We start from the raw sequence: 27,589 nt of genomic DNA, 5'->3' as shown, positions 1-27,589 counted from the left end.
TGCACGGTAACAGTGCGTCCGACCCACTACAGTCGCTTCTTAGAGTCAGTTAAGATGCGAGCATTGGAGGAGGGTGACTGGAGGTTATTGGAAACACTTGGAATGCCAAATAGATCTGAGGATTCTGGGGGTAACCGGGGAGCTGTTACACTTCATCCACAGGCTGTGCCAGAAGTTCAGGATGGTAGGGATTCCCCCAGAAGTGGAGATCCAAGCTTTCCCAGTGTATAAGGCTCTCCCAAATTCAGGGGAGCACGACAAGCATGAGGTGATTGCTTGGAAAGTTGCCCAAGACCTGCAATCCAAGGTGGCACAATATGGGCTAGGTTCTACTGAGGTTATGCAGATAATAAGGGTGATAAATACAGATTTGTTTTCTCCGTTTGATATCAGACAGGTCAAATTCTGTTTCAACCTGTACAATTTACAGTTTTTGAGAAAACTTGGAGAAAGCTGGCTGATAAGGCTGCATTAGGGAATATGCAGCTCCCTGCTGCTGATCCTAGACAGACAGCAGGAATGGATGCTTTGATGGGGACTGGTCCCTTCTCTGATCCCAGTCTACAGGGTACTTTGTCCTCTAGCGTCCTGCAGCAAGCTCAACAGGTCAGCGTGGCTGCCCTGTTGAAAACCATAGAGTTGTCAGCACCCAGAAAGCGATATACTGAAATAGTTCAAGGGAAATCAGAGTCATTCCTTTCTTTTGTAGAGAAAGTCGCTGCTTCTCTTGAGAAGCAGGTTGAGGATGACGGGTTAAGACAGTTGTTGTTAAGGCAGTTAGTGAGAGATAACGCAAATGAAGAGTACAGAAAAATCATAGATGCCTTGCCAGGGGATCCTGAGGTAACAGACATGGTCGAAGCCTGTGCTAAGGTGGGATCTGGGAACCAGAAAAGGTCTGCTTTGGCTGCGTTCCTGCAGCCTGTTCACGCATCTTCTGGTCGTGAACCAAAGCAACCAAAACAGGCGAAAAAACGGAAGTGGCCTAAGCCAAACCAAAAAGAGAACACAGCAATCCCCCAGTGCAAGAGGTGTGGCAGGCCAGGGCATTGCTCGGACTATTGTAGATCCCTGACTCATGCCGATGGTCGGCCGTTGTTGGGAAACTTCCGCCAGGGTGCAAGGAGGGGGAATTGCTCTCCGATGCAGTCTCTCCCCTGGAGAGTGGCACAGGTACAGGCACAGGCCTACCCAACCACCCTAGAGACAGCACCCAGGGATCAGACGGCACCCACGGATCAGACGGGTTTGACGGCCACACCGATTTACCAGGTTTTCGAACAGAAGGCAATGCCAGGGCTGACATGCTGGCCAACCCTGCGTGGGTAGGGTCTCAGCCTGACAAAATTGCACAAGCCAAGGCATCGCACGGTTTCTTCCATCAAAGTGCACATACCCTGCAGAAGCAGTTTCATTTAACGCCAACCGAGGTGCGCGACATTGTCAGCGCTTGTGCTGAGTGTCACGGACTCGCTGCGCCTTTGCCAGCGGGGGTAAACCCCAGAGGGCTAAAAGCCTTGCAGATTTGGCAAACGGATGTAACTCACATCCCTGAATTTGGTCAGCTGAAATATGTGCACGTGTCTATTGACACTTTCTCCTCGGCTATGTGGGCTACTGCTCACACTGGAGAGAAGGGCCGTGATGTCATTGCCCACTGGAAATTGGCTTTCTCAGTCCCGGGTGTGCCAGCTTCTGTGAAAACCGATAATGGTCCTGCCTACGCCTCGGAGAAGACGCAGCAGTTCTTACACCTATGGGGTGTAGACCATACCTTTGGTATCCCACATTCTCCTACTGGCCAAGCCATTGTCGAACGCACTCATGATACCTTGAAGCGTGTTTTGGACAAACAGAAAAGGGGAATGCATGGAGAAACCCCGCAGAGCCGACTAGCAAAAGCTTTGTATACAATTAATCACCTTACAGTACCACAAAATTCAAATAATCCCGTTATTCTGAATCATTTTCTCTCATTGCAGTCTGCAGGCGAGACACAACTGCCCCGGGCAAAAGTCTGGGTACGGAATTTACTCACTAACCAGTGGGAAGGCCCTCATGAGCTTATCGTTTGGGGTCGTGGGTATGCTTGCGTTTCCACAGATACTGGGGTGCGGTGGCTACCTGCAAAATGTGTTCGCCCTGACCTACGGCACCAGAGGCAGAACAGGCAACCTCCAAATGATGGCCAGAACGCCGACCATCCAAATGGCAGCCAGAGTGTAGATCATCAGCCTAATGACTCTTCTGATGATGACCAGGATGTCAACCATCAGGCAGATGGTCCTTCTACAAGCAGAGACTGGGATGGTCCTTCCACAAGCAGAGACTGAACTTTAAAATTCTCGTTATGGAGTCAGATAGTTAAAGCCTTAAGGACATATTTAGAATTAATAACTGATGTAGATGTCTATTTAGGATTAATAGTAGAGTTGTTATCTTATAAAACAAAAAGGGGGAATTGTAGATACAAAAATGCTGCTGCTAGCGAGGATTTTGTTGCTATTTTCTAAGTCCGTGAGAGACTTTTCTCTCATGCAGAAGAGGTAGCAGGGAATGTAAACAACCAAGCCACCTGCAACCTTGAAAAGTCTTGTTTATGGTATAGTAGAAAAATATTTTGACAATGGATGTTTTAGGATTTTGGCCAATCACCCCCAAGGGGTGGCTGATCCTTTGTCCAATTAGACTATGAAGAAAAAAGTCTATAAAAGCATTTGTAAGATAATTAAATAAATCAATCTTGCTGCACAATTCCTGCCTGCTGGATCTTCTCTCCTCCTCCTCCCTATGGCTGCGGGACACGGTGATATACCCTAGGGCCCAGGCCTGCGGAAATATGAGTATTCATAAGAGTGACCATTTTTGTACTTAAAAGCTTTAAATAGATGGGATGAATGATAAGGAACGCTAGTGACTTCTAAAATGTCTAAGAAGTATATTCAAAGATATGTCTGCTCAATTAAAATCTCAGTTTGATGATTGAGTTCCTTGAATCTTGGCTCCTGTTTGGATGCATTTACAGTGATAAAAAGATGCATTTACTATCAAGAAGTTTTCAGGTGTCATTTTCACACTATTGCCTTTCTCATACAAAACAGATCCTTCTTGGAGAAGCACACAATAACTGGCACATTTAAAGTTCTTCACCAGATCAGTCTGAAAAGTAATGTTCCAAATCCCACCTTTCTGTGCTGGAAAAGTGAGGAGGTGTTTGGTCTCTGTAATTTGGCTGTGCAGCAGAGCATGTGGAATTACAATGTGCTTTCATCAATTCCTGCTCGTAGCTTTGGGTTGTGCATCTGTTTTATTCAGTTGTGCATTTCAGTGCTTGAAAGCATTGATCATAAGTCTTTCCTTTTGGAAGGACTCCTTTAACCTGCAGCCTATAACTGTAAATCAAGTGTATTGCTTTCTTGTTCATAAAAAGTGCAAAGTACTGAATGTTTCATGGGTCTTTTCCCAAACAAAACAAACCTGTGCTGTTGTGCACAGATTTGCTCACTGATAGTCCTGAAATAGCATTTGATAAAATTAAGATTGCTGGCAGTACTTTGAATAAGGTGCCTATTTCCTATGTGACTCTTGTTTCAGAATGCTGTTTTCTTTCCCCTGTACCATTCTTGAATGGCTACTGGTGAAATAAAAAGTAAAATATCATGCTAATGCTTTATGCCAGTGAGCTGTAACTCTGTAGTAATCAAAGTTCAATGGAACTGCACATTCAGCAAAGTTGAACAGTGCTGAGAACATGTCCTGAGAGCGTCCAGCTTATCCTGAGCTTTGCAACTGAAAGGCACAAATCATCTTACCTAATCTTTCATGGGAACTTCCAGCCTGCAAAGCCAGTAAAATAAACACACTGATGCTTTCTTTCACTCCCTGAAAAGGCATTCTTTTGGCTTTAGGCATAATTTAAGTATATCTATATAATTTGTATAGCTGCCTCTATCAGAAGTGTGAACAGAGTAATGAATGCAGTAAAGAGAGTTATACACACACAAAGAAGAATCCAAATTATTCTGTGCAGTGAATAGTACATGGTCAATACCTTCATCCCAACCTTTCTTAAACTGCTCAGTGAGGCTGGATGCCCCTTGACAAGGATCTAGTACTCTCTTGGACCTGTTCAGGAAGTTACTCAAGAAGAAAAGGAGTGCATCATTTCAGGATTTTTTAGAACTATGGTAGTTCGGGGACAGAAGAGGATTCGAGACAAGAGTATATCTAGCCTGTATCTGCCAAACCACAGCCTTATCACCAACTAAGCTAGGAAAAGAGTGGCAAGCACTTCCAGGGACATTGAGATAAATGCAGTGGGATGTGTGGAAGTACACTTTGAAATCTTGGCTTTTAGAGCTGTACAATAAGAGAACTCTGCTCAGGCCTAGCAGCATTTATCAAAAAGCCAGTATGCAAAACTTATATATGACTTTCAGTAGAAGAGAGCCAGTGTCATACTAGAGAAGAAGGTCCTAAACAGGCCCAGGTAGCAGAAAGTTAAGATCAGTATTAGGCACTTTTCCCCCTCTCCCCTCCCTTCCTTCCTCCCTCCCACCCTTCCTCTCTCCTTTTTTCTTCCCTGCCACCCTCCTTAAGTGGAGTACTACAATTTTGCTGAATGAATAAATACCATGAGAGTTAATGTAACTGTATTAACTGGTAAGTGTATGGTCCAAACAGTGCACCCACAAGCTCCCAAATGAAAGGGAAAGCAAGCAGAGAAGCCATCTAAGAGAAATTCTTGTGGGTTCCAGCCAAAGAATATCTGAGATAAAAGTACTGCAAATATCTTGATAAACCAGAGCACTGAAATTCTTTAAGTGTAACTTGTTGTGGTATAGCTCTGATGAAATACAAGAAACATTCACTCTTAAAAGGCAGGCTAAGGAGGTAGATACACACTGTACCTTCCAGCAGGATTATTACAGAACAGGTCTTGGAAAGGAGATAATGCCCCAGATTTCAGTCTGCCCCATGAAAGCAGCATAGATGTGATTATTACAGCTAAATTACCAGAGGATTGCTAAATGTTTTCAAAGGTGTGTGTAATATATTGCACATATACTTTAATCCATATATATGAGGTCTGTATTTATGTTTTGCACTTTACAAACAGAAAAAAAAATCTGTGTCTGCCTTAGCAAGCTCTCAGTCTCACTAGCAGGGCATGACTGGAAGCTCAGATGCTTTTGATCATATATTTTATACTTCCACATCTCCAGTGTTCACATCTCAAATTAGATCCAAGAGGGTACCAGACCTTTTGTAGTGAATTTATATTTCTTATAATCTGTTCAGATGAGTCAGCATGGAAATAGGCATAGAGATGTGGTCAAGTCTTCCTGTATAAAGCCTGTTACAGAGTTTCATTAGAAACTCTGTTTATTTACTTCAAGTTTATTTTAGATTTCAAAACTTCTGCTTTGCTCTAAAACTGTGTTCTGTGTTTAATGAACTTCCCTCACACTGGACAGAAAAGCAGTCTTGTGATGAGTATGGCAGTAGGACAGGGCAGGAGAATGAACAGCACCATCTTGTCTTTGAACTCGCTTCTTTTTTACTTTTGCTATGAGAAACATCTGAACGAATTAATTTGACAGCCTTCCGTTGAGAATAAATTAATTATTGCAAAGTATACATTTGTTCAATATCAAGTATCACTCTCAGTTGTTGTTCCAACTGCTGTTAAACCTCTGTGCTGAAGCATGTTGTGGCTTATGCTGCTCTGTTGGCTGCCAGCGACAGTGACAATTTCTCTCCAGCTGTTTTTGTGATGGTGCAACAGGCTGGATGTGTGACCTGCACAGCTTTCAGGTGGACTGGTAGCAAAGCTAAAGCTCAGCAGGTTAGTGCATGTGTAGAATGGCATTTAGGGTTAATCTTAGATGTGCTGTCAGCTCTCCTTTTGTGCCTGGTGCTGCTGTACAGGATCACCAAGTAGGTTAAATTACCACAGTCTTTATAGAGGGATATAATAAAGCTTGGAGCTGCCATATTTGAACATGCTGTCCTCAGTCAAAGAGAACTTGAAGATTATCTTGGATAGAAAGATAGAAGATTGTCTACATAAATTTACCTGCTGAGTTGCACACTCTATGGCATTTCAAGGTGAAATGATGGTATTGTAATCCATGTGTTTCTTTCATCTAAGTGCTAGTTTGAAGAGAAGGTTGGAAATGCAAGTTTAAAGGGTAAATTATGCACGTCTCGTGGCATCTAATGAAATTGAGCATTTATTCAGAAATGCATTTTTTCAGCCACTATTAAACTTGGTAGCAGAGAAAATACTTGCATAAAAATGTAAAACTAAATACACTAGGGAGAAAATTCCTAAATTCCTTTTAGCGGTTATACAGCTGAAGATTACTGAAACTAAATAAGATTTAGAGATTTCCTCCCTTCCCAGTAATTCTTCGAAGAATTATTAACTTCAGAATCTCTCTAACAAGAGCATTTGCTGCTTGCTGGCATTTCTATCCTAATTACTGGGGGGAACATAATGTGTTTGACAAAGCTGAAAGCTGCAATGCCTCATACTGTTTCAGCAACTTACTGTGGTTTTATCTTAACCCATGTATTGATCAGTGGGACCTGGAGTTATGACAGCAGATTTCCAGTCAAATGTCCCATGATTTCAGAATGCCTCCAAGATGTTTGGCTTGGGACTAACACTAACTTCATAAACTTTAATCAGCAGGTAAATAGCCATATAAGGCTAAGTGGGAGTTTGTGCATTAAACTCTTCAGATGAACACAGCTGGTGAAACACAGAGTGTTCTCTTTGTTGTAAAGACACTGTTTTGTGCATATGTAGACATATCTTTGACTGTGAACAGCTTTCTGGGTATGGCATTTTGTGGCTGTCTATGAGTTCATCATGACTGTAAAATTAAGCATGTGTGTAAGCATTTACAGAATCAAGAGTTAAACATTTACAGAATCAAGAGTTAAGCAAACGCCTTTGTGTTAAAAGCTGGATGTGAGCAGTCCAGGTAGGAGAGGAATTCAAGTGCTCAGTCCCCCATGGAGGGGCTGGCATGGATGGCACTGGTGTGTTGCTGCCCTGAGTGATCAGCACTTTTTTCTTCTTTGTCACAGCTTATCTTTGATGTCAGTTGTGCTTAAGCAGCGCACACAGTTCATTGCTGTTTTTTCTGTACAAAGCCTCTTCAAACCCCAAAAAAAGAGGGTGGGGGAAGGAGAATTGTGAAACATATGCAATTGCCACTGTTGCCATGTGAAGTTTAAAAGCTTTCCATTAGGGAGGAGTAGTACTTGTGACATTTGACTGTATTACAGAAACACTTATCAGTGGGTGAAACCTTGCCAAAAATAACTCATTTCCCTCACGCTTCTCACAGGATTGAACAGCCTTTCTTACATTAGCACCAGATTTTAAAAAGCTGTGTCAATTCTTGTCTGTTCTGCTTTAAAAATACTCTTTCCAATTCCAATCACTTGACATAAGTCAACAGGATTGCTGCAGATGAATTCAGAGATGAACCTGGGCAGTAAAGAAGGCAATTATTTAACTTAGTTTTACATCTGTGTAATCCAGAGAAGAACTGCAGTGATAATATTAAAAAGTTGAAAGAAGAGATCAATTTTATTTTACAATCCTGTCCACCTGAAAGCACTTATTCCCTGCATAAGCAGCAGTATTTATTTTCCAGGAACTTGGTGTTTTCAATGGGTTGTAGATTGGGAGGGAGGGAGTGGATTGTATAAAGGAGAGAAAAAGCAGAACACATTTTTTACTGCTGCTGCACTGTGTGGTTTCATCAGATCCTACGTAAGGTCATAATATGTTTGCTGGGGATAATAGCCTGAACTTCAAACTAGGCAGATAATTCCATTCCATCCAAACCCATTTTGTGCAGAGATGATCACATTTCAATAAATGTAGCTTGGGTTATAGGAATCAGATTGGGAGTTAAGCCATTTCTCACCACTTCTGTTCATGGGTTATATTGTTAATTGATTACACTTCAAGGCTGTTGAGTTGTTGTTTGTATCGGCTGTTCTACATCCAGAATGCGTGGTAATTCTTCATTGGTATGAAGAGGGCTTATGATCATTTTGCTATCAAACTGGTTCTTCTTTGGGGTTACATTTTGGCTCTTATGAATGAATTCAGATTTTACTGGAGCTCTAGAGGCTACAGACAGTGCGGTGCTTTAGCCCACAGTGCGGTAAGGGAGGTGCCAGCCCTGCCTTGTCTGTACCACAGCCACCTCACCAGCAGTTGCAGTGATGTGATTATCTCATCATTTCTCGTCTGTTCTGGCATCTATAGCTGTGACATTTGTATTAATTCTCATCACAGTTTTCACTAGTTAGTAGTGTTTTATTCAGTGAAATCCTAGTCATTGGTTCAAGCTTTAAATCAGCTGTGAAAGAAATAGAGGCTTCCTTGAGCTGTAATTTTTCTCTGTAATGACAACAGGTTTGGCTTGTAAGTAGCATTTGGTTCCTCTCAAATGATGAAACTTAGATCCAAGGGGATTTTGACACTGGGTTTTGTGGTTTTGCCACTCTCTCCCCTTCTTCAACATTTTCTTAATTATGTCACATTGTAATTACTGCTCACTCCTTTGTGACTCGCATTTATAGTTTACTGGGGCATTTCAAGTTTGGATTTGCTCTGATAATGACTGTGGAGAGGAAGATTACAATATATACCTTAGGTGTTTTTCATGTAGTCTCTCTCAGTTCCTACCCATGTACAGTTTTACAAATAGTCTTACACTAAAAAATCCCTAAAACATTGCATCTTACAGTGCATTTTGGTAATTCAAGCTTCAGGTCGCACATCTGCTATCCATGAATTTTCCTTTTGATCTATGTATGCATGAGTGTCTATGTGACATGGCTTGAAAGCTCTCAGAGAATGCTACACAAACACTGCAGGAGAAGAAATTCAGGGGGAAAAAATTCCCTTCATACTATTTGAATTAATTTGCTTTTATTAGAGGGGTAGTTTCAAGACCAGTAAGTATCTGATAAGAAATGATACATTGTCTTTGTGTTTATTTCATTGACAGACACACATCTGGGAGAGACCAGCAAGTGCATCAGATCAGAGAAGTGTAATGTGTTTTATCTTTTTGTTAGAAAGGCTATTAGCTGCATTCAGTAAGTGAGCTATCAAACATGCCAAGCAAAACTTACCACTTGGGAAAAGTTATGTGAGCTGTCCATTATTCCTACATAAATATAACTCATTACCCAGGGATTAGATTTTCAGTACTTGTAATAAAACTTGTTACTTTTTGAAAACAAATAAGTTGTTTGCTATCAGTGAAGCAAGCATATTTTTATTTTGGTGGTGGGAGTCATAAGGATGTGGTTTGACAGTGAAAGATGTCATTAAAACATTTTTTTGGTGTGGACTCCTTATCATATATAAAAATAATGTTTAAATCAATAAAACCAAATTAATGAGTTCTCCCTTGCTGCTTACTCCCTGCAAGCATATGGGTCCTGTTGGAAACCAAGGGAATTTTTTTCTGAGACAGTCACAGTGAGGGCAGCAGAGAGATGCATATCTTTATCCCTTTCCTTCACAGTGCATTTATATCAAGCCATGTCACAAAACAAACTCCAAGTGCTGTGAGCCTTCCCATAGTATGAGTGCAGGCATCCATGAAAACTGTCTTTTGTCTAGTGGCCTTTTCTCTGAGAATGTAATTTTTTTCACTCGTGTGTTATTCCTTTGAACTCTGAATGAGCACTTTGGCTGAACTTAGCAGAATTATACATTTGGAATTAAATGCCAGCAATTTCTTCCTCTTACCATGCAGAATTTTGTCATAGGCTTTTCAGACAGTAAGCACAGCAGACAGTTAAGGGCTGTTTGCCCTTAACAACAGAAGTCCACGTTTATGAGGTTTTTAGCCAGCTTGGTTAAGGTTTATTTTACACACATTGTGTATAAGGCCCTTTGCTTTTACATGGCTGTTCTTCAACCCACCCCAGAACATGCTGGTTCATTCCTATAGTATTCTATAGCAATTGTGTTATTATCATTACATTTTTATAGAGATAGAATTATGTGTTATCTGAAGTACTGTTCAGAACATTCAGTGTAGGCATCCTGACAAGCTGCAGCATTGCTTGGAACACCCAGCCTGAAATGTGTATTTTTCAACATTGTCAAAACCTGTTCTTTATTTGCAATAGCAACTGAGGAAAATATTCTTACTGCCTGTAGAGGGGTCTTTGATCTCAGTCACCTTAAACTGAAGTCTTTAACAGCTACAGTTTTGTTCTTTTTGGATAAATGCACATGGCTAGGTTGTCTTTCTTGTGTCTTAAACTGAGGTGCCAGAGCAGTTATGGTGTTGCCAAAGGGAAATGCTGGCAGGCTGCATGTCCATCAAATTTCTCAAAAGGAAAGAGTCAGCAAAACTTGCATTTGATTTTTAAGAACACTCTGCTTTCTCAGGTGTGTATTTCTGTCATTGCAGTTTGGGCTAACAAATGGAAGAACAGAGCACACAAGGGTGATGTTGCCAATATTTGTTCTTAAAATGTGTCCTGTCTTCCAAATGCAGGTACTGTAGATACAATCCCTATTCTTACATAATGGCTGGCCAAGGAGAACTTGTTCAGGAGCAGAGAGGAATTAATTCCCTTTTAACTTCCATTTCTATAGAGTACCTAGCCAAAAAAACATACCACATTCCACGTCCACATTCCATTTTCAGAAGGGAGTTAAGCGCCCAAATTGCCTTTCTGTATTAATTTTTTGACTTACATATTTTTGATGATATTTCTTGTCCAACAGGTCATCTTTTTCTAGCTCACAGAGTACCCCACATTCTAGATAGTGGAGGCATCCATAAAGGACTCTGAAATTTGATGTCCACTGGAAGAATAAACATCTGTGGACTTCATTGTATGTCCTGCCTTCATTTCTATGCTGAGTTTTCCAGAATCTTCCATAATCCATCCTGTTTCTCGTGAAGCCAGCAGGAACTTTGTCTCACTAGGAAGACCAGGGTCTGGTTCTAAACCAAAGCTGCTTCAGCTGCACGTTTTGGCATTTAGGGCAGACAGAAGTTGAAATTATGTCTATAAAATATTTTGCTGCCAGCCACAAGTGGGTATGTGTTCAGTACATTGGAGATAAGTTACAGGAACAGGGAAGTAAGTTTACAGAGTGTAACAGGCTACTTGTGTGCACAATGCAGTGCAGCAGGAGTGGGCACTCAGGCAGCCTTTAGCTCCAGACAGCAGGATCCTTAGATGTGATTCTGGATGTCACTGTTACCTGTTGCATTATGGCAATTATATCAGCCCCTGGCCCAGCAAGGCAAATGTTGAAAGTTAGAACAACCAACTAGCTTCAACACACAGTGTCCTGTGCTATTGGTAGCTTTAAAGTATTAGAAGATGCAAAAAAGCCCTTGTCAGCAAAGGAATTAATTATATTGACAAAGGCAACAGGGTATGAAAATGCATGTGATATGTAAAGTTACAAAATTAATGGCTTATTTACGACTTCAGCAGTTTTAGCACAGCATTTTGCCCAACTTCAAATTGTTCTAAAAAGGATTAGATATAATTAATGCTGTATGACCTCCTTTTTTCTTCTTTTCAAAGAATGTAGAGCTGTACATCTAATGAGGACCCCTGAAAGGACTATTATGTCCAATTGTCTCAATTATGCAAATAGGGTTGATATTTTAGCAGAAGGGAGGGGATGCTTCAAATTAAAAGTTTCAGCTCCTGCTTTAGCCTTTCTGCAGTGCCGGCATTTTTACAGCAAGTACATCCACTGTTTGAAGAGAGGAAAGGAGGTTTAACAAATTGGAGATTTGGGCACTATCAAAGTAGATTTGTTGTGCCTTGTTCCACCATGAGATGAAAATACCCTCTGGGCAGAGAGATGGGTCATGAGACTTCTAAAGGATTACCTTCAAAGGGAGTCATGAGATTGGTTTGAACAAAGAAGCTGCTCACATGCTTATCATATGAGATTCTCTTCTTAAAGTGGTGGAAACCCATCTCCTTGGGAATTCTCATGAACTTCAGAGAGACTGGAAGTCCTAACAGTAAGATGAATGAGAAGTCTGAACAATAAACAGAAAGATGGGACAGAAGCGCTGAGTTAAATGCACTTTATTTATTCTAGCTGTGATTCATCTTTCCAAACTCTGAAACACTTCCAGTGACAAGCAGGTAGGATGTGATTGTAAATCATTTTTCATTTCATTCCTGATAGTCTTCTACCTTTTGTAACAGCGATATGCGCAACTGAAATTTGCGCTGAAGAGCTGCATAGTGACCTGCAGTTGATGGGAGAAAGATAATTCCATTGAAATGACAGTGTTCTGATTAGAGTCGTTCTTAGATTTCTCATTTTGAAGGATGTGAAACCTGAAGAACTGACTGCAAGAAGACAAAATGAGTTTTCAGGTCCAAAAATGGTGTCTCAACACTTCAAAATTTAAAAATTGCTTGTGTGTGACGGTAATGCGATGTAGAAATGCTGGCAAAGAAAGATCACATGTCTTATACATTTCAATATTTTGAATGCTAATTTTGAGCTACCTCTGCAGAAAATGGGGATGGAATTCTGGGGTTTTCTTTGTTTTGTAGGTTGTGACTTTTCATTTTTGAGGGCTGTTTTGAGTTTTCAAAATTAGCCAGTAATAATACTTTCTGGAGCTCTTTTGTGGCAATACACCTGCTGATAAGCAAGCTTCTTTCTGCACGTATTTGTTTCCAGTTGAGTTTATCAAGGTCCGATGGTAGGTCGGATATTATGGAAGCCTTAGAACAGAAAAAGGCAGAATTTTTGGTGGTTTTCTCTGCCTCAGTGAGTGTTGGCAATAAAGGAGGTTCCCCAGCGAAAGATTTTTAACAAACTTCTCAGCAGCCCTGTCACATTTGTACCCGCAGTGCTGCTGCTGTTGTTTGAAGAAATGCATTCCTGCCATAAAGCTTATTGGGCTGTGAGGTGAGAGGTCTCACTGAGCCCCAGCCTACCTGTGATCTTTGAGTATTCACATACCAATCTTTAAAGAGATTGAGGAGCCAAGGAAGCTCAGGTTTGGCCCTTGTTACCTCAGCTCTTTGAATTGCAGCTCCAAAGAAGCTTCCGTCCACTGTTGTGTCCTTCCTGCCCTTTGCTGTGGTCCTGCTGGGGCCCTGAGCAGGCACCTACCAGCGGAACAGCAGCTCCAGGAGGGCGTTCCCTGTGTTCCCCTGCTGAGCCAGAGACAGCCATGGAAATAGTTCTGGCCTGTTCGAGTCTCCTTTAGCTCCTCTAATTCAGGCTTTAAACATTTTCTTTTCCATTTTTTGATAATGGATTATATCCAGAAAATGGAAATCTTTATTATAGTTTTTCCCTGCTTTCACTTTAATTCAAATCATGGATAGACTGTGGCCAGCATTTTAAAGAGAAGGAACAATGTGCTGCACAACATGATAAAGAAGTTCAGGACCATCACTGGACATACTGTTTTCTGTTCTATGACACCTGTTAATTCTGTTCACTCACCTCTACAGGGGTTTTAGATGCATAAGGACTGAAAAGACTGACCAAATTTTCTGAAAACTGTTTTATCTGTAAACTCTGAAATCTCCCATTGCCCTCACCCTTTTCAGCCCTGAAATATTCAGGTTTTCAGGAAGTTTCCAATGAATGTTGGCAACTCTCCAGTGTACATAATGCAGTATTTTAAGCATAAGTATTTAGAGTCTGCAGGAAATAATTTAAACCTTGAATTCCAATGCTTTTGTAAGAGTTTCTGAAATGTTATCAGAAGTAATTTTGTGCAAACCCTGCAGCCCAAGAGTTTAAATAGCTGGAAATTCTTTTTTGAAAATGACAGAAAGCAGCAGGGAATAAAATGCGTCTGATTGTGGCATATTCTAGGAAAGGTGTTTGGTCTTAGCTAATGCCCAGAAAAAAATTGCTCTACTGAGTGTGAAATTAGCCATAGAAAGTTGCAAATTTTCAACAGCTCAAACTCCTGAACAGAATTCTACCTGAAGAATCTTGCTGTAGGAAAACTCTGTGTGCTGCAAACTATTGTTAATTTCTTCAGGGACAGGTTGTCTAACTAGTGTATTGCATACATATTTGCAAAAAATGTGCCTATTTACAGTTTGCAGAAGAGAGAACTAAATGTTTATGGTATCTTTTTTCAAAATATGTATTTGTTCAGCATCTCCAGAATTTAGAGACTTCTGAGATATGCATATATTCTTTGTATTGTGATTATAGAAATGCTACTTTGTAGCAATTTTGAAGTGTGTTTTATTAATGTGCATCTCAGTATGCCTTAAGTACTGGCTTTTTGTCACCCCGTTTTGAAAATGTCAGTGTAATAAATTCTTCAAGCCCAGCTGTTCAGTGTGCTTTGCACTTCAAGTAGCACTAATTACAACTGTGCACTTAGAACAAATTCTCATAGATGAGTAATATTCCATGCAACACGTGGTCATTTTCCTCAGATGTTTTACATTCATGTTTTGCCCTGTTTCCTGAAGAAAAAGGTCTCAAACCATACTATTATGTCATGTATGAAAAATAAGCATGTTTTGCTGATGTGCCAGAAGTTGTATAGTTTTCTCTGAACTAGGAACTTGTAATCTCCTATATCAAAGATGTGCTTATGCTTTTAGCCCCTTTTCCAAACAGCAAGCACATATTTATTATTTTTACTCTAATAGTCATTATTCTTAATAATGTGGACTTGAATGGCCCAGATCTCTCTGATGGAGGCAATATTCTAGTCCAAATTAATGTTATGTTGCATCTGCAGCACTAAGTGCAGGCTAGTCTTTTCTGCAGGCATGATTAACATCTATTGACACAATTTTCTAAACCACAAGTAACCAGGAAAATTAAACATGTGGGTAGTTTTAGTAAGAACTATTCCTAGGATTAATTTTGTATTGAGGGAAGTACCTTGTCATGTTGATCATGATTTCATAAGTGTTGATGAATTGCACAAAGGAAGGTTTGCTGTTGAGGGTGTTGAATCCCAGGGGTTTTCATTATAATAGCAGTTTTATATTTCAGGTCAGAATGGCCTGTACTAAGGGCTCATAATTTAGAATAATTGAAGAGAAATAGCCCACATGCAAATAATCTGGGAGCACCCTGACTTCCTTTAAAACCATTATCTAGCAGAGTCTTTACATTAGCCGAGACAGATAATAGTTACAGTACAAAAAACATTCCTGAGCCTTGTCAGAACTAGATACCAGGGTCATCTTAAATCTTTAAATAAGAATTACGAACAAATTATGTTACAGAAGAAACTAGAAATTACCAGGCTACTTTGGCTAGTATAATGTCAGAGGCTGCTTACCGTCTCTGCCTGCTCATCCGTTCTGCTGTATCAGACCTCGTGAGGATGGTCACTTGCAGGCAGATAGGACTCCACTATACATAGGTAAAGTTGCTCACCACTTCCCATCTTAGTGTCTTGGTTTGTATGTAAGATCTGGGAGTAAAACTGGCCTATGGAGTGTCTACAGGCTGAAGGTTCTTTGGGGAGAAAAGTGCAGAGGCTCAGTACAGTTTGGTGTTTGTGTTCCCCATCTCCCAAGCATCCAGAACAGAAGGGCTAAAAGCAAGAGGAGGGTTTGGCAAGGTATTAACAGAATAGGAATAAGTAACAAATGGAGATTAACATTATTGTTAACATGTCTTCCCTGAAATTTGGTACAGTAAAGGAAGGAACAAACTATTGCAGGAATTCTTTTTGCTTCCTTAAAATGTGGTAGCTGTGGTATGTAAGGTTGTCAGTGAGTTTCTTTCTGTACGCCACACAGAAAAATTGTGTATTGCAAAACTACGTGAGGTGTGTTCTCCCCAGGCAAGCACTGAGCCAGGCTCTGCTGCAGTACACTCCAAATGGTTCTTTAGGTTGCCTTATTATAGTTTCATTAGCTGTATAGTTGCATTAGTGCTGGGCTGTGCCCAGGCAGCTGTGCCTGCTTCTCTATAGGACATGAGCTCATCCAACACACTTTGCTCCTGTGCCTCCATGGTCTTTGTGCTGGAGCTGGGGGTCTCCACCATTTTGTAGCGAGCTAGTCTGCTGTGGTATTGAGGCTGTAGCTGTTTTTCACGTTGCAAAGCCTCTGGAGAAGTGCTGTGTATCTCTCAGAGATGCAGCAGAAACATATTTGAAAAGAGAGCTTGTTACTTCTTACTTGCACACTTTGCAGACTGTGTCCCTCAGTTAATGAACATGGAGAGAAAATGGAGTAATTTTCTTCTTGTAGCAGATGTTTGCTGTGCCTCCTCAGGAACACAGAGCGTAATGAAGCCATGAAAGCTCATTACAGCTCTCTGTGCAGTGTAGCACCGTTTACTGGTTTGCGCACCAGCAGCAGGAGGTGTTTCTGGCCTCGGTTTGAAATAGCAACATTGCTTGCGTTGCTTACAGTCACCACCATCCTGCCTGGTGTGCGTTAGTCTCTACCACAGAGCAAGTGGTTCCCTGACAAAGTTGCTACAAGAGCATGGGTTCAAACTGAACAATATGGAAAACACAGCGGGATGACTGTCTTGAGATTACATATAAAATTTGATAGAACTCTCTCTATCACTAAGAATAAGAATTGTCTCAAGCAAATAGTGTTTTATTTGAAAGAATCTTAAAACTGTTTCAAGTCCCGTCTTGATGCTCTACTTATTAGCAAAAAAAGATAAGAGATCCTCCTTCTACTGGGTGCTGTTTGGTACTTCATATTCCAGTAACTACTAAAGCTAGTCTTGGTTGTACAAATAGCTTTTTGATAGAGCTCATGCAAATGAGAGTTTTGGAAATTTAGTAGATTCATAGACTTGTTGCTGTGTTCTGTAGTTGGGGACATTGTTCATGGCTCTGGCTTCTTCGTAGCATAACACAAATTTAAAATAGCATTATGGTTTTATACCCTGTACTTACATCACAATGGACAATTTTTCAGTAAAATCTCACCAATTTGAGTGGCTACGGAATTGGCTATTAACACGCATCACATAGTTTGGAGGATTTTTCTCCAAGCAAGACCCTGTTATTAGGACAGTCATTTATTTCTATGTAGAACTAATCACCTGAAAAGTTAATTAGTAGGGCACTTGGAAAACTGTTCCTTCAAAGTGAAGAAGGATGATGGATAGTGTAATTGGGATGTTGCATTTAAAAGCAGCACAAAATAGAAATTGTTCTCATGTCAGGGTTAAAGTTCCAGATAACAGATTCTGCTGATACAACGATTTCTTTTTTCACTCAACTGTTACTCTTACATGTGCACAGGAGTGCACATGCTTTTGATATGAATTTCATTCCACATCCAGATTACTTCCGCCTCTCTCACTATCTCATCAAAGCAAACATCCCTGTGCTCAAATCTAGCATAAATATCCCAGTTTAATTCTGCAGAGCATACTAATTTCATAATTGGGCAGCACAGCTGAGATTTGATTTCCCTGGTGATACCAACTTTTTTGCAGCATACTGCAGGCCATAGGAGGATTACCTGAAAAGTTGGTCAGATGGTGGTACTAGGGCTACAGATGAATGTTTCCATAAATGACAGCAATCAATCCACATCTTAACAGCATGTTTATCAAAGTAATTTATATTAGTCCACAGATGTAAGCTCTGCTGCCCAGCCAGATCAATTTTTGTCTTATTCTGTGCTTGATTTAGCCTGAACAGCTCTGTCAAACCCTGTATTATGCATGACATACATCTGCTTGGTCCCCTGCCTACTCCCTCAGTCCATTTGTGCGCTGGGCACTGTCTGCCGTGTCCAATCCCTGTCCATGCTCTAGGCACCTGCTGTTCACATGCCTGCTTGCCTGCTGACCAGCTGTGCCTGGTCCAGGCAAAGCCTCTCTGGAGTGCAGCAGCTGTGGAATATGTGCTCTTTCCTCAGGCCCCAGGTGCCTCTGAGCTGTGTGACAGCGGAGACTCTGCAGTTACAAGGTGAGGCCAAAGCCCCGTCCTATCCTGTCTCCAAGTCAAGCAAGCCAAGCCATCCAGCAAGGACACAATTCCCTCTTCCATGGAGCAGCACTCTGGGGGTCATGGGAGTTCAGAGAGCTCACTACTGCTTTTAGACCTGCTTGAGCATGGGCTTTGGATGTACTCCAGTGACACCACTGACTCATCTCTGCCCCCCTTTCACTCCCCAAATTCTTTCACTTCCTTTGCTGCTCATTATGCTTATCACAATCACTAAATACTGTGCTGTCCTGCAGCAGTATATCTTTACTTAAATTCACAGCTTCTGGTGACACAATGTCACGTAAGAGTTTGTAGCATGACATTTCCAGTGGCTTTCCTCTCCTGTGTGGATTCCCACCTTGGAGTTTCACCAAAGATGTATTTATTGGTCCATAGCCCACCTGTTGCTCTTGCATAAAGCTGCAGTGAAACAGGACTGCAGGTTTTATTTGATACAGCCTGAAATTCAGGTCCAATACTTGTTCGTTGAATGGTTGGTTATATATGAAGTGAAATATGTAAAATTTAATGTTAATTTAGTAAAAAACTGATACCGTCCATGTGTGGGAGTGAGAGAAAATTCTCTTCAGTTGCTGCAGCCCTAGACATGCTTCTTCCTCAGAAAATAGTGTCATTCATTTGCAATAGTCAAAGGACAATTGGTCTTTGTAGAACTAGTTCTTGTGTTTATTAGTGCTTATATTAGCAAGGTGACTAGTGGTTTAGGGTCTTGATTTTGTTACCCTGTGATTTACAAACCAGATATACTGATTTCCTGTCATTTCTGCAGGAGGATACTTTTTTAATGCTAAAGACAACTAGCAAAACCATATAGTGGAATAATATAAATCCAGTATTAATTCATGCTGTTTCTCAGCAACATATTGATTTCTAGGCTGAAGTACAAGAATTAGCAGTGGTTTGGTTTTGTTTTTATCATAATCTAGGAGACCTGTTGCCAGTTTACATGGAGCAGAACAAATATACCACTGAACATCTGAAATATGTTTTTATCAAAACTAGGTTCTAATTAATACATTCAGGATTTGCAGTAACAAGCAAGTTTGAACTTCACTAATATCTACAAGTTGGGATCTGCTTTTTCTAAATTTTCTTAAGAGGTGTATGGAAAACACTGTGTATAGAAACCCACTGGCTGTTGGTCTGAAAATTGTAGCTGATACATCATAGGCTTTTAACAATTCATCCATTCCAAGGCTGCTAAAAAGTGGGGTTTTTTTTCCAAACTCACAAGAGACAGTATGTGTACTTACATCTTTCCTTGAAAGACCAAGAGCATTTCAGTCCAGAGAGAGAAATGTACAGAATCTGTAAAAAGTAAGGGGAGAAGGTGCCCATTTTCTGACAGTTAATGTTTCTGCTCAAGTATTTGCACTGGATTATAATGAAGCTTTGGTTAAGCAGATTAAACAGACAAAAGCAGTGAAACTTCAAAGGCTGACCAAATGTGCTGAGGTTTTTATTTCCCCAGTCTGTAGTGCCTGCTTTTGCCTTCCTCTCATTAGCACAGAAAAATAAGCCAGTAGAGCATAATGTGCTGTCCCTCTGTAGTGCCTGCAGCGACTGGTTCCTAACAGGGTTCTAGGGGTGAGTATCGAAGGTTTTTTCCAACATAGCAGTAGATAATAGACCTCCTATGAGAGGAGTTTTAAGAGCAACTGGACAGCTGAGAGTTCAGCTGTTTGTAGAGCTCATTTTAGATACCAAGATGCAAAAGCCTCCTTCCAAACACAGATACTAAGTCTGTGACTAAACCCAGCAGTTAATTAACTATTTTTACTTGGTCAAAACAGCAAAAGAAATTCTGTGCTTTGGTAAGCTGCAAGGAATAAGGTAAAGCAGTATTCACTGTCATGGTGTAACAATCCAAATTGATTTGATGTTTCTAGGTTGCATTTTCCAGTATTCCCTACAGAACAGTTAAATGTGCAGCATTTGTTACGGTTTTTGTTTTGAAGAGTGTTTCCTGCACCGTGGGATTGATTTGGGCTTTTGTGTCGCTTAGTCAAGGAGTTATCAGAGACCGCACAGCAGTTGGAAGTTTAAATCAGAGGGGAAAAGTGAATATGTTTAGAATATATAAAATAATAAAACCTAAATTAATTAAAAATTTGAATTTATAATTTTAAAGTACAGAAATTATGTAAGCTCTGAAACAGGTTCCTGTTAAGCTCCTTTTATAATGTTAAAGTTCATAAACTAATAGGATATATTTGAGAAGTAACAACACTGGACATAGTTGTAAAACAGCAATGAATTTGTACACTGTGTGGTTTTGGATTAATTTTGAAAAACTACTCTAATTCCAATCAAATGGACTGGTTTTGAGTCTCTGAATATTTTGAACTGCCTGAATACCTGTGAATTAGCAAAATCTTGTTCTGAGCAGGTAAATGGCATTTCTTTGATTTAATCACCCACCTTCACATACCACAGACCCTCATGGGTCTCTCTGTTCGGGATGTTTTCTCTGGACTTTTCTAGAACTGGACTCTGATGCTATAGAACAAAGGCATTCCATTTCAAATAATACTATTGCTAAAATTTGTCATCTTGTAAAAGTCTTGCCAGAAGGTTCATGAAAAGAACCTTTCAAATATTTTTGGAAGAAGGCTTTTAAGTTTCATTTGAAGAAGGAATCTGTGGAGTCAAGACAGAAAAGCTGACCAAGACACACCCTTTCGATATTAAATTTAATGCTTTTTCCTTCATATTTTGCTACATGATCAAGCTCTTTGTGCTAAAAGCCTGAGATACATGCCTTGTCATTCAGAAAGCTGTAAAGTTGTAAGCTAAAGTTGAAGTTTTGTCTATGAGTTCTTAGCTCTTCATCACTGTTGTGCTGTACAAGATCCCGAACAACTCCTTCTAAAATGACATGAGATGGTTCTGCCTTGGTAAATCATCGAGATGAGAGTGGAGAGCAGAACTGCAGGATCTCCCAGAACACTGATTGCCCAGACTGGTTCAGAGGCACCTGAGGGAGGTGAATGTTTGCGTACCTGGGCGCTTATGGACACCTTTTTAATGCAGTAGAAGCTTGGTTTGGCAGCTTACTTGCAGTTACTTGCAATGACGGAACTTCAAGTAGTCCTCTATTATTTTAGACATAGGGGAGGAAATGAAGAAGCCAAACAGGAACTAACAAGTCAGCAAACAAAGGAACTTCAGAGACAGCTCTTGCCTCACATGAGAAAGATGAACTATGAAACCTTCTGTTCATCATGCTGTAGCCTGTGCAGCACACAGGGAGCTTGGCCGGTCTCTAAGCTGCTGCTAGACAGGCTGATGGGCACCTGCAGTTGACTTTCTTAGGTCAAAATCAGCAAGGTTTTTAGTTCTTTCTCTAGGAGAAGTCCCTTTCCCTTTTTTTAAGTCAGCCTGAAAGTTCTTGTGTCATTTTTAGCTTCTGTGTCTGCAAAAATTTAATTTCACTTCCATAGCAGAAACTAAAGCAAAACGTACAACATTTGCTTGCTACTTGAAAAGACTGTTTCATAATTGAAACTCAGAAGAGGCAACTTTTATCAGCAAGGCAAAGGTATCGGTGTCATCAAATTGTGAGTGGTTTTTAACATTTTTCATTTCTTTAAAATTAAAAGACTCCTTTGAATTCACTTGTTAAAATTGGTTTGCAAGCTGTATAATAGGCCAACACAATTTGAAGGTCATTTTCTTCCTCCTGTTTCACAGATACCCAAAGAGTTTGTGCTTTTTCTGTCACATGGTCTTTCAGTTTAAAAATGCCTCCTTCCGAGACACATCTCGTTCAAAGTAAGATGCAGTAGGAAAGACTGGAATTTGATTTACAACAGGAAAAAATTATTTGAGAGGATTGTTAATTATGAAGGGAAAGTTATTGGGGAGCACTTTCTGCATACAAAGAATAATACTAAAGCGTTATTTGGAGTAAATACTATTATCTATTTATTTCACTACTTATGCTGATTTTCTGTACTAGTTTGTGTCCTTTTACTGTTTACTGCCATGGAAAGGAGCAGGTGCATTTTTTGGTAGACCTTGAAACTTCAAAACCATTATCTTTCTATATAAGGGCTTTTACACACATTCGAGGTTTGAATTTTATCCAAGTCATAGAAAATTTACATCATTTCATGAGTAGATATATCTGGTATTTAAAAGTCATGTGAATGAATTTAGTAGCTGAAAAGAGAAGGTGAATGTTACTGTATCTGCCACACAGAAATGTATCAGTACATTTCTTTTTTTTTCTTTTTCTCTCTTTTAAGGGCCAGAAGGCTTGGATAGAGAAGACCTTTTCTAAAAGAGAATGCATCTATGTAATTGCCAACAACAAAGATGTTACCAGGTAACATCTGACATTTTTGTTTCAACAGAAAAGCTTAATACCAGAGAAACTGAACTTGATTTGCGTTTAGATGTGTGAAACCCAGTTTAGTCACTGCCCCTAAAGGCAGATGACAGGGGAACAAAAGCACAGGTCATGCTTGCACTCAAATCTGCACAGAGCCATGGGACAGGTCACACAGAGATGAGAAGGCTGAGAGCCGAGAGGCAGTGAGTTGTTAGTTCCTAGCTTTGCAAACTGTAATAAATTCCTACTGAATTCTGAATGCAAGGGTGCAATGAAGTGGCGCCATCCTTCACAGTTGGTATGATACTACCAATAACAATAGCAGATAGGGGGATTTGATTTCTTAGTCCAAATATTAATATATAACTCCATGGGCTAGCTGCATATTGTGGTCCAGCTTGTGTGGATAACAGAGCAGTTAATGTCGCATACAACCTGTCACTTTTAAGTAAGAAACAGGTGGTCAGTGCTCCTGTTCTACGTTCTTCCTCCTTGCCTGTGCTTTTACCTAGAACAGCTTTCCAGTGCATAATACAAGTGAAGTGGTTTTTTTTATCTTTGTGTGTTAAGAAACACCTAAGGGCTGTTAATTCTGACATATATGCATATGTGAGAGGTGTGTCTATGATTCATGTACAGCAAGGTGTGGGCAGTTGAAAACCTAATTTCTGATTTATCTTTTTTTTATTGAAGATACTGTTATCAAAGTCACTTCAAATTTTAACTTACAGGTGCTGCTGTGGCCAGCTCATTAACCAACATATTCCACCTCCTCCAAGTATAACAGCTAATAAAAATGGAGAAGAAACAAAGCAAGTGGAAGCTCAGCCAGAGAAATGGTCTGTTAGTAAACACACCCAAGCATACCCAACTGATGCCTATGGAAACCTGGAATTCCAGGGAGGAGGACATTCAAATAAGGCCATGGTAAGGGGCATAGGGTACTCTAAGGTATTTGTTCATCTGGTGTGTTAGCTCAACAGACTCTTATCTTAGCAGTAAAAGTAATAGCAATTCAAACTATTGCAAAAATTCTGTTTTTCCTCTCTTCTGAAGAAATCCAAACGTAGATTTGTTTGAAAGTGGTAGAACTCTCTCTTCAGAATGAAAGGCAAACAATAACCATTCTTTGCTCAGACAATTTACAGAGCAGGTTGAATGGTAACATTACACATTGCTCTTTGCAGTACATCCGTGTATCATATGACACTAAACCAGATTCTCTGCTGCATCTCATGGTGAAAGACTGGCAACTGGAACTGCCCAAACTCTTAATCTCTGTCCATGGAGGCCTCCAGAACTTTGAAATGCAGCCTAAATTAAAGCAAGTGTTTGGAAAAGGTCTGATAAAGGCTGCCATGACCACAGGAGCTTGGATTTTCACTGGTGGTGTTAGTACAGGTAAGCAATTGCCATCACTTTTAGTTTACTTAAGAATTCAGTGATGTTCATTCACTAATCTTTCCCACAGGCAGAGGACTTAAGTCTACATGAATGAGTCATTACCCACTAGACCAAAAAAGGAGCACTGTAATCATTTGTGTTAATCTCCTACCCAGCCCAGACCATAAGATTTTCCTGGGTCAGTATTGATTTGCATTACTTGGTGTTTCCCCTGAAAACAAATTTCAGCCTTGCTTTCAGTAGCAAGGAATCTACCACTAGTTCTAAAACACTTTTTTTAGTGCTTGGTTATCCTTGTAATTAAGAAGTTTCCAACTCCATATTTGCCAAGCTTTAGCTTCTTGTGGGGTTTTTTTGTACAAAGATCTTTCTATTACTGAAAGTGTATTTCCTGGTGTCATGGTTTGTGTCCACTGAACAACATACGTCGAGATGGACAAGGGTACACATTACACTGTGGCAAGTTAGTAACTGGGTAAGTCTTTCACAGACTTCACTGAATTCAGCACAATGTCGTGAGAAGGTAATAGGATTTACTCACAACCATTACAAAATAAAACCATGGTTTTGTCTGCATTGCATGTTCTACTGTAGAGATACCAGTTTAGTAGTGAAAGCAGCCCAGTATCTCTGTGAGAGGCAAGAAGAAAATTCTGTTGTTTAGTGATCAATCTAAAGTGCCAAAAATGAATTAAATTAATTGTAACTATAGGTGTCATTCGTCATGTGGGAGATGCCCTGAAAGATCATTCTTCCAAATCCAGAGGACGAATATGTGCCATAGGAATTGCACCGTGGGGCATTGTAGAAAACAAGGAAGATCTAATAGGAAAAGATGTAAGTGTTTAAGGAAACAGCTGTGTAACAAAATACACTGTTAATATTTCTGAAGTATTATTTTTTTTCCATCTCTAAAGCATGCCTAGAAGGTGAAATTTAACAATTTCTTGAAAAAAGCTGTTGTTTGAGTATATTTCTCAGATTGTCTTTTATGACCTCAAAGTAAATATGGAGCTAATGAGGTTTCCATTGCTTTCGTTAGTAAAGACCTCTCTGTGGTGACAGTTTTGTGTAGTAACTTCAGTGTGGCACATTGAGACTTCTATAAATCACATAAGGGCCTTTATGTGTGCAAGGCTGGCATTTATTATAGATGGGTACTCTGGAGTGGCATATGAATTACTAGGAACTCCAAATGAGAATGTATTTTCTAATGCACTAAGAGGATTATGTAACAACACAGTGTATGAACAAGGAGAGCACATTAATGAGCTTAGGGGAACATGCAGGGGAGTGCACAGTGTGACTGTCATCCTCCAAAGAAAACAGTGCTGTCAGGAGTTCAGATTTGGAATGTAAAAGCAAGCTCTGTTTCTAGTTCTCTGGTTTTGGTTATAAAGGTTTGCTTGGGTTGCTTCCTCAGAAGACTCTGAGTGTGCCTCTGTTGGGTGGTGTGCAGCATTTTCCCATTTGATTCTTAGTTCTAATCCAGATGCATCTCTCCTCTTGACACACAGGTAACACGAGTTTACCAAACAATGTCAAACCCTCTAAGTAAGCTCTCCGTGCTCAACAGTTCCCACACCCACTTCATCCTGGCGGACAACGGCACATTAGGTAAATATGGAGCTGAAGTAAAGTTACGGCGTCAGTTGGAAAAACACATTTCCCTCCAGAAAATTAACACACGTAAGTACGAGTGGGGCAAATTGTAAACATAACATCTTCAAGGAATGGAGGGAAGGAGGGCTTGAAATACTTAAAAGTATGGAAATTAAAGGCTTCTTCCAGCTCTTTCCAGTGGAAATGTGATCAGGACTGTGTGACTGAACTAGAACATGAGCTGTCTGATAAGTGGTGAAAGAGCCCACATCGAACAGGGCAGAAAAAGCATGGAGTAAGAATTGCATAAAGGGATGAAGAAAAGTTGACAAATAGTAGTGAGGAGAAGCTTCAAAGCAGTGAGAATCTGAGGGAAACGCAAAGAATTTTTGCACTTCTAGGCTAGAATTCATAAGCATCAGTAAATACACAGAATGAGGGGATTTTTTACAGTTCCTGTTTACAGGAATCCTATGCAGCCCAGTGATTTCTGATTCTGAATGTTCACATGAGCATTTTATTTTCTCTTTTGTATATGGATTTGTTTCATTTGAAATATCACACTCAAAATTCTTTGATCTTCCTGACAAACTTTTCAGGCATTTTGATTTTTAGTGACAATCAAGACAATTTCACCTTAATGCTTTCATATTTAGAGTTTTGCCCAGTTTTAAAAATGCTTATGGTTATTATGGCCTCACTAAAATAATTTTCTCAAACATTGTTACTTAGAAAAAAATTCTTTTAAAAGACATATTTTCATTGACGTGCAAAAAAAAATTTTAAAAGGTGAAATAAAAAAATACAAATTATTTTAAAATATCCTCACAACCCTCATTAAAAATGGTCCCAAAAAATGTTAATATTCTTTGAATTCACACTTCAGTTAAGAGATACTGGAGAATTGACATCAGTTCTACCAGTTGCCTTTCTTACCTCTTACAGGTGCCTCTGTAAACTGTGTAGGCCTGTGAAAATAAGAGAAAACAAACATCCAGAATGGCAATTGCGTTGAACTCCACAAAAGTTTCTAATAGGGTCTCAGTGCTCTTACGCGTAGAGCAGAAATATCAAGAGTGCCAGGTAAAGCTAAAAGGCACAATTAGAAATCAGCCATGGGTTATCCAAATGTTCTGGGAAGTCTCTAAGTACTTCCCTCTGCCAATGGTGAGCCTAAGAAATAGTTCAGGAAAATGCTGCCCCTTGCCTTTGAGCACAGAGGCAGTGCCAGGTACTGCTGCCCACAGACGGAAACAGCTCACCTTAGCCTGCTTTTGTCATCTTTGTCTTCTGCAGAAGTGCTGGCAGAGCTGTGAGGCTGTAAAAGGGAGCATTGGCTTGGAAGATCAGGAATTCAGGGCCCAGAGACAAGTTGTTCTCTGTCATTTCTTGTAATACCACTGGGGCTTGGGGATATTGACTCCAATTTAGGTAGTGTTTGATGTTGTCATGAGAAGGGCAAAGTTGGAAATACACAGAGAAACCTGTTGTGTGAAGGGCTGCAGCACACCTGCTAGTAACAACATACAGGGAGTTGTTTTGTTTCTTTTTAATCACTCCAAGCACAGGCACCTCTGCTGGAAATCTCAGGAGGAATCACTAAAGATTTCATGGACACACAGGCCGGCCCATGCTCTGTGACTCCTCCTTATCAGAGCCGGGGTGTACTGGCAGGAGGAAATCAGGAAGCTTCTACTGTTACTGTGCATGGTGTTCCTGTTCTTCAGAGAGGAATCAAGGTTGAAAATATGAACGTGTTCTCAGCCAAGCAAAAAAAGTGCATCTTTATAAAGTGCTGGTCATTTCACAGATTAAGAACTGAATTCAAATGCTTATGATAGTGGAATTAGTCAGCATTCAGGTAATGTTTTGTCCTTCATTTCCCCAAGTTTCTTGTGACCAAGGCTACTGAGACCATGTGACCTGTGGGCTTCCCTTTGTCATCCTATGCCTGGAGATCACAGTGAGGCAGGGACAGCAAAGGGATGCTCAGCTGTCGTCTCTTCCATCGGCCAACCATTTCAGCCTCATGATAAAAACGCTAATTCCATTTTTTATCTTAGGAATAAGCATAGGTATGTCACCTTATTGAAGACTTCCCATAGGTAACCCATGAAGAGGTAAAGCATCAAAGGCAGTAGCTGGGAGCCATCTGAGTAACAGTGAAGCTGATGAAGCAACAGGACAGCCATGTTAGCTGCTTTATCTGTACCTGGTGTCTGTCAAGAGAAATTACAAGCATCCACCAACA

The 27,589-nt window shown here is 40.2% G+C and overlaps 1 protein-coding gene across 10 annotated transcripts in view; it reads left to right on the top strand.

Annotated features, from left to right (window-relative positions):
• Positions 1–27,589, top strand: part of TRPM1 (transient receptor potential cation channel subfamily M member 1) — a 91,458-nt gene that overhangs the window by 30,042 nt on the left and 33,827 nt on the right. For all 10 annotated transcript variants that reach the window (XM_048317655.1, XM_048317656.1, XM_048317651.1 and 7 more), the window contains 5 exons: positions 22,247–22,326; positions 23,064–23,259; positions 23,520–23,733; positions 24,449–24,573; positions 25,254–25,425. In XM_048317655.1, the coding sequence (XP_048173612.1) occupies positions 22,247–22,326; positions 23,064–23,259; positions 23,520–23,733; positions 24,449–24,573; positions 25,254–25,425 (787 nt within the window). The remainder of the gene's footprint in view (positions 1–22,246; positions 22,327–23,063; positions 23,260–23,519; positions 23,734–24,448; positions 24,574–25,253; positions 25,426–27,589) is intronic.

This window comes from Corvus hawaiiensis, chromosome 13 (genome assembly GCF_020740725.1).
Source record: "Corvus hawaiiensis isolate bCorHaw1 chromosome 13, bCorHaw1.pri.cur, whole genome shotgun sequence".
Classification (NCBI taxonomy): domain Eukaryota; kingdom Metazoa; phylum Chordata; class Aves; order Passeriformes; family Corvidae; genus Corvus; species Corvus hawaiiensis.
This window is presented reverse-complemented; position numbering and strand designations above follow the sequence as displayed.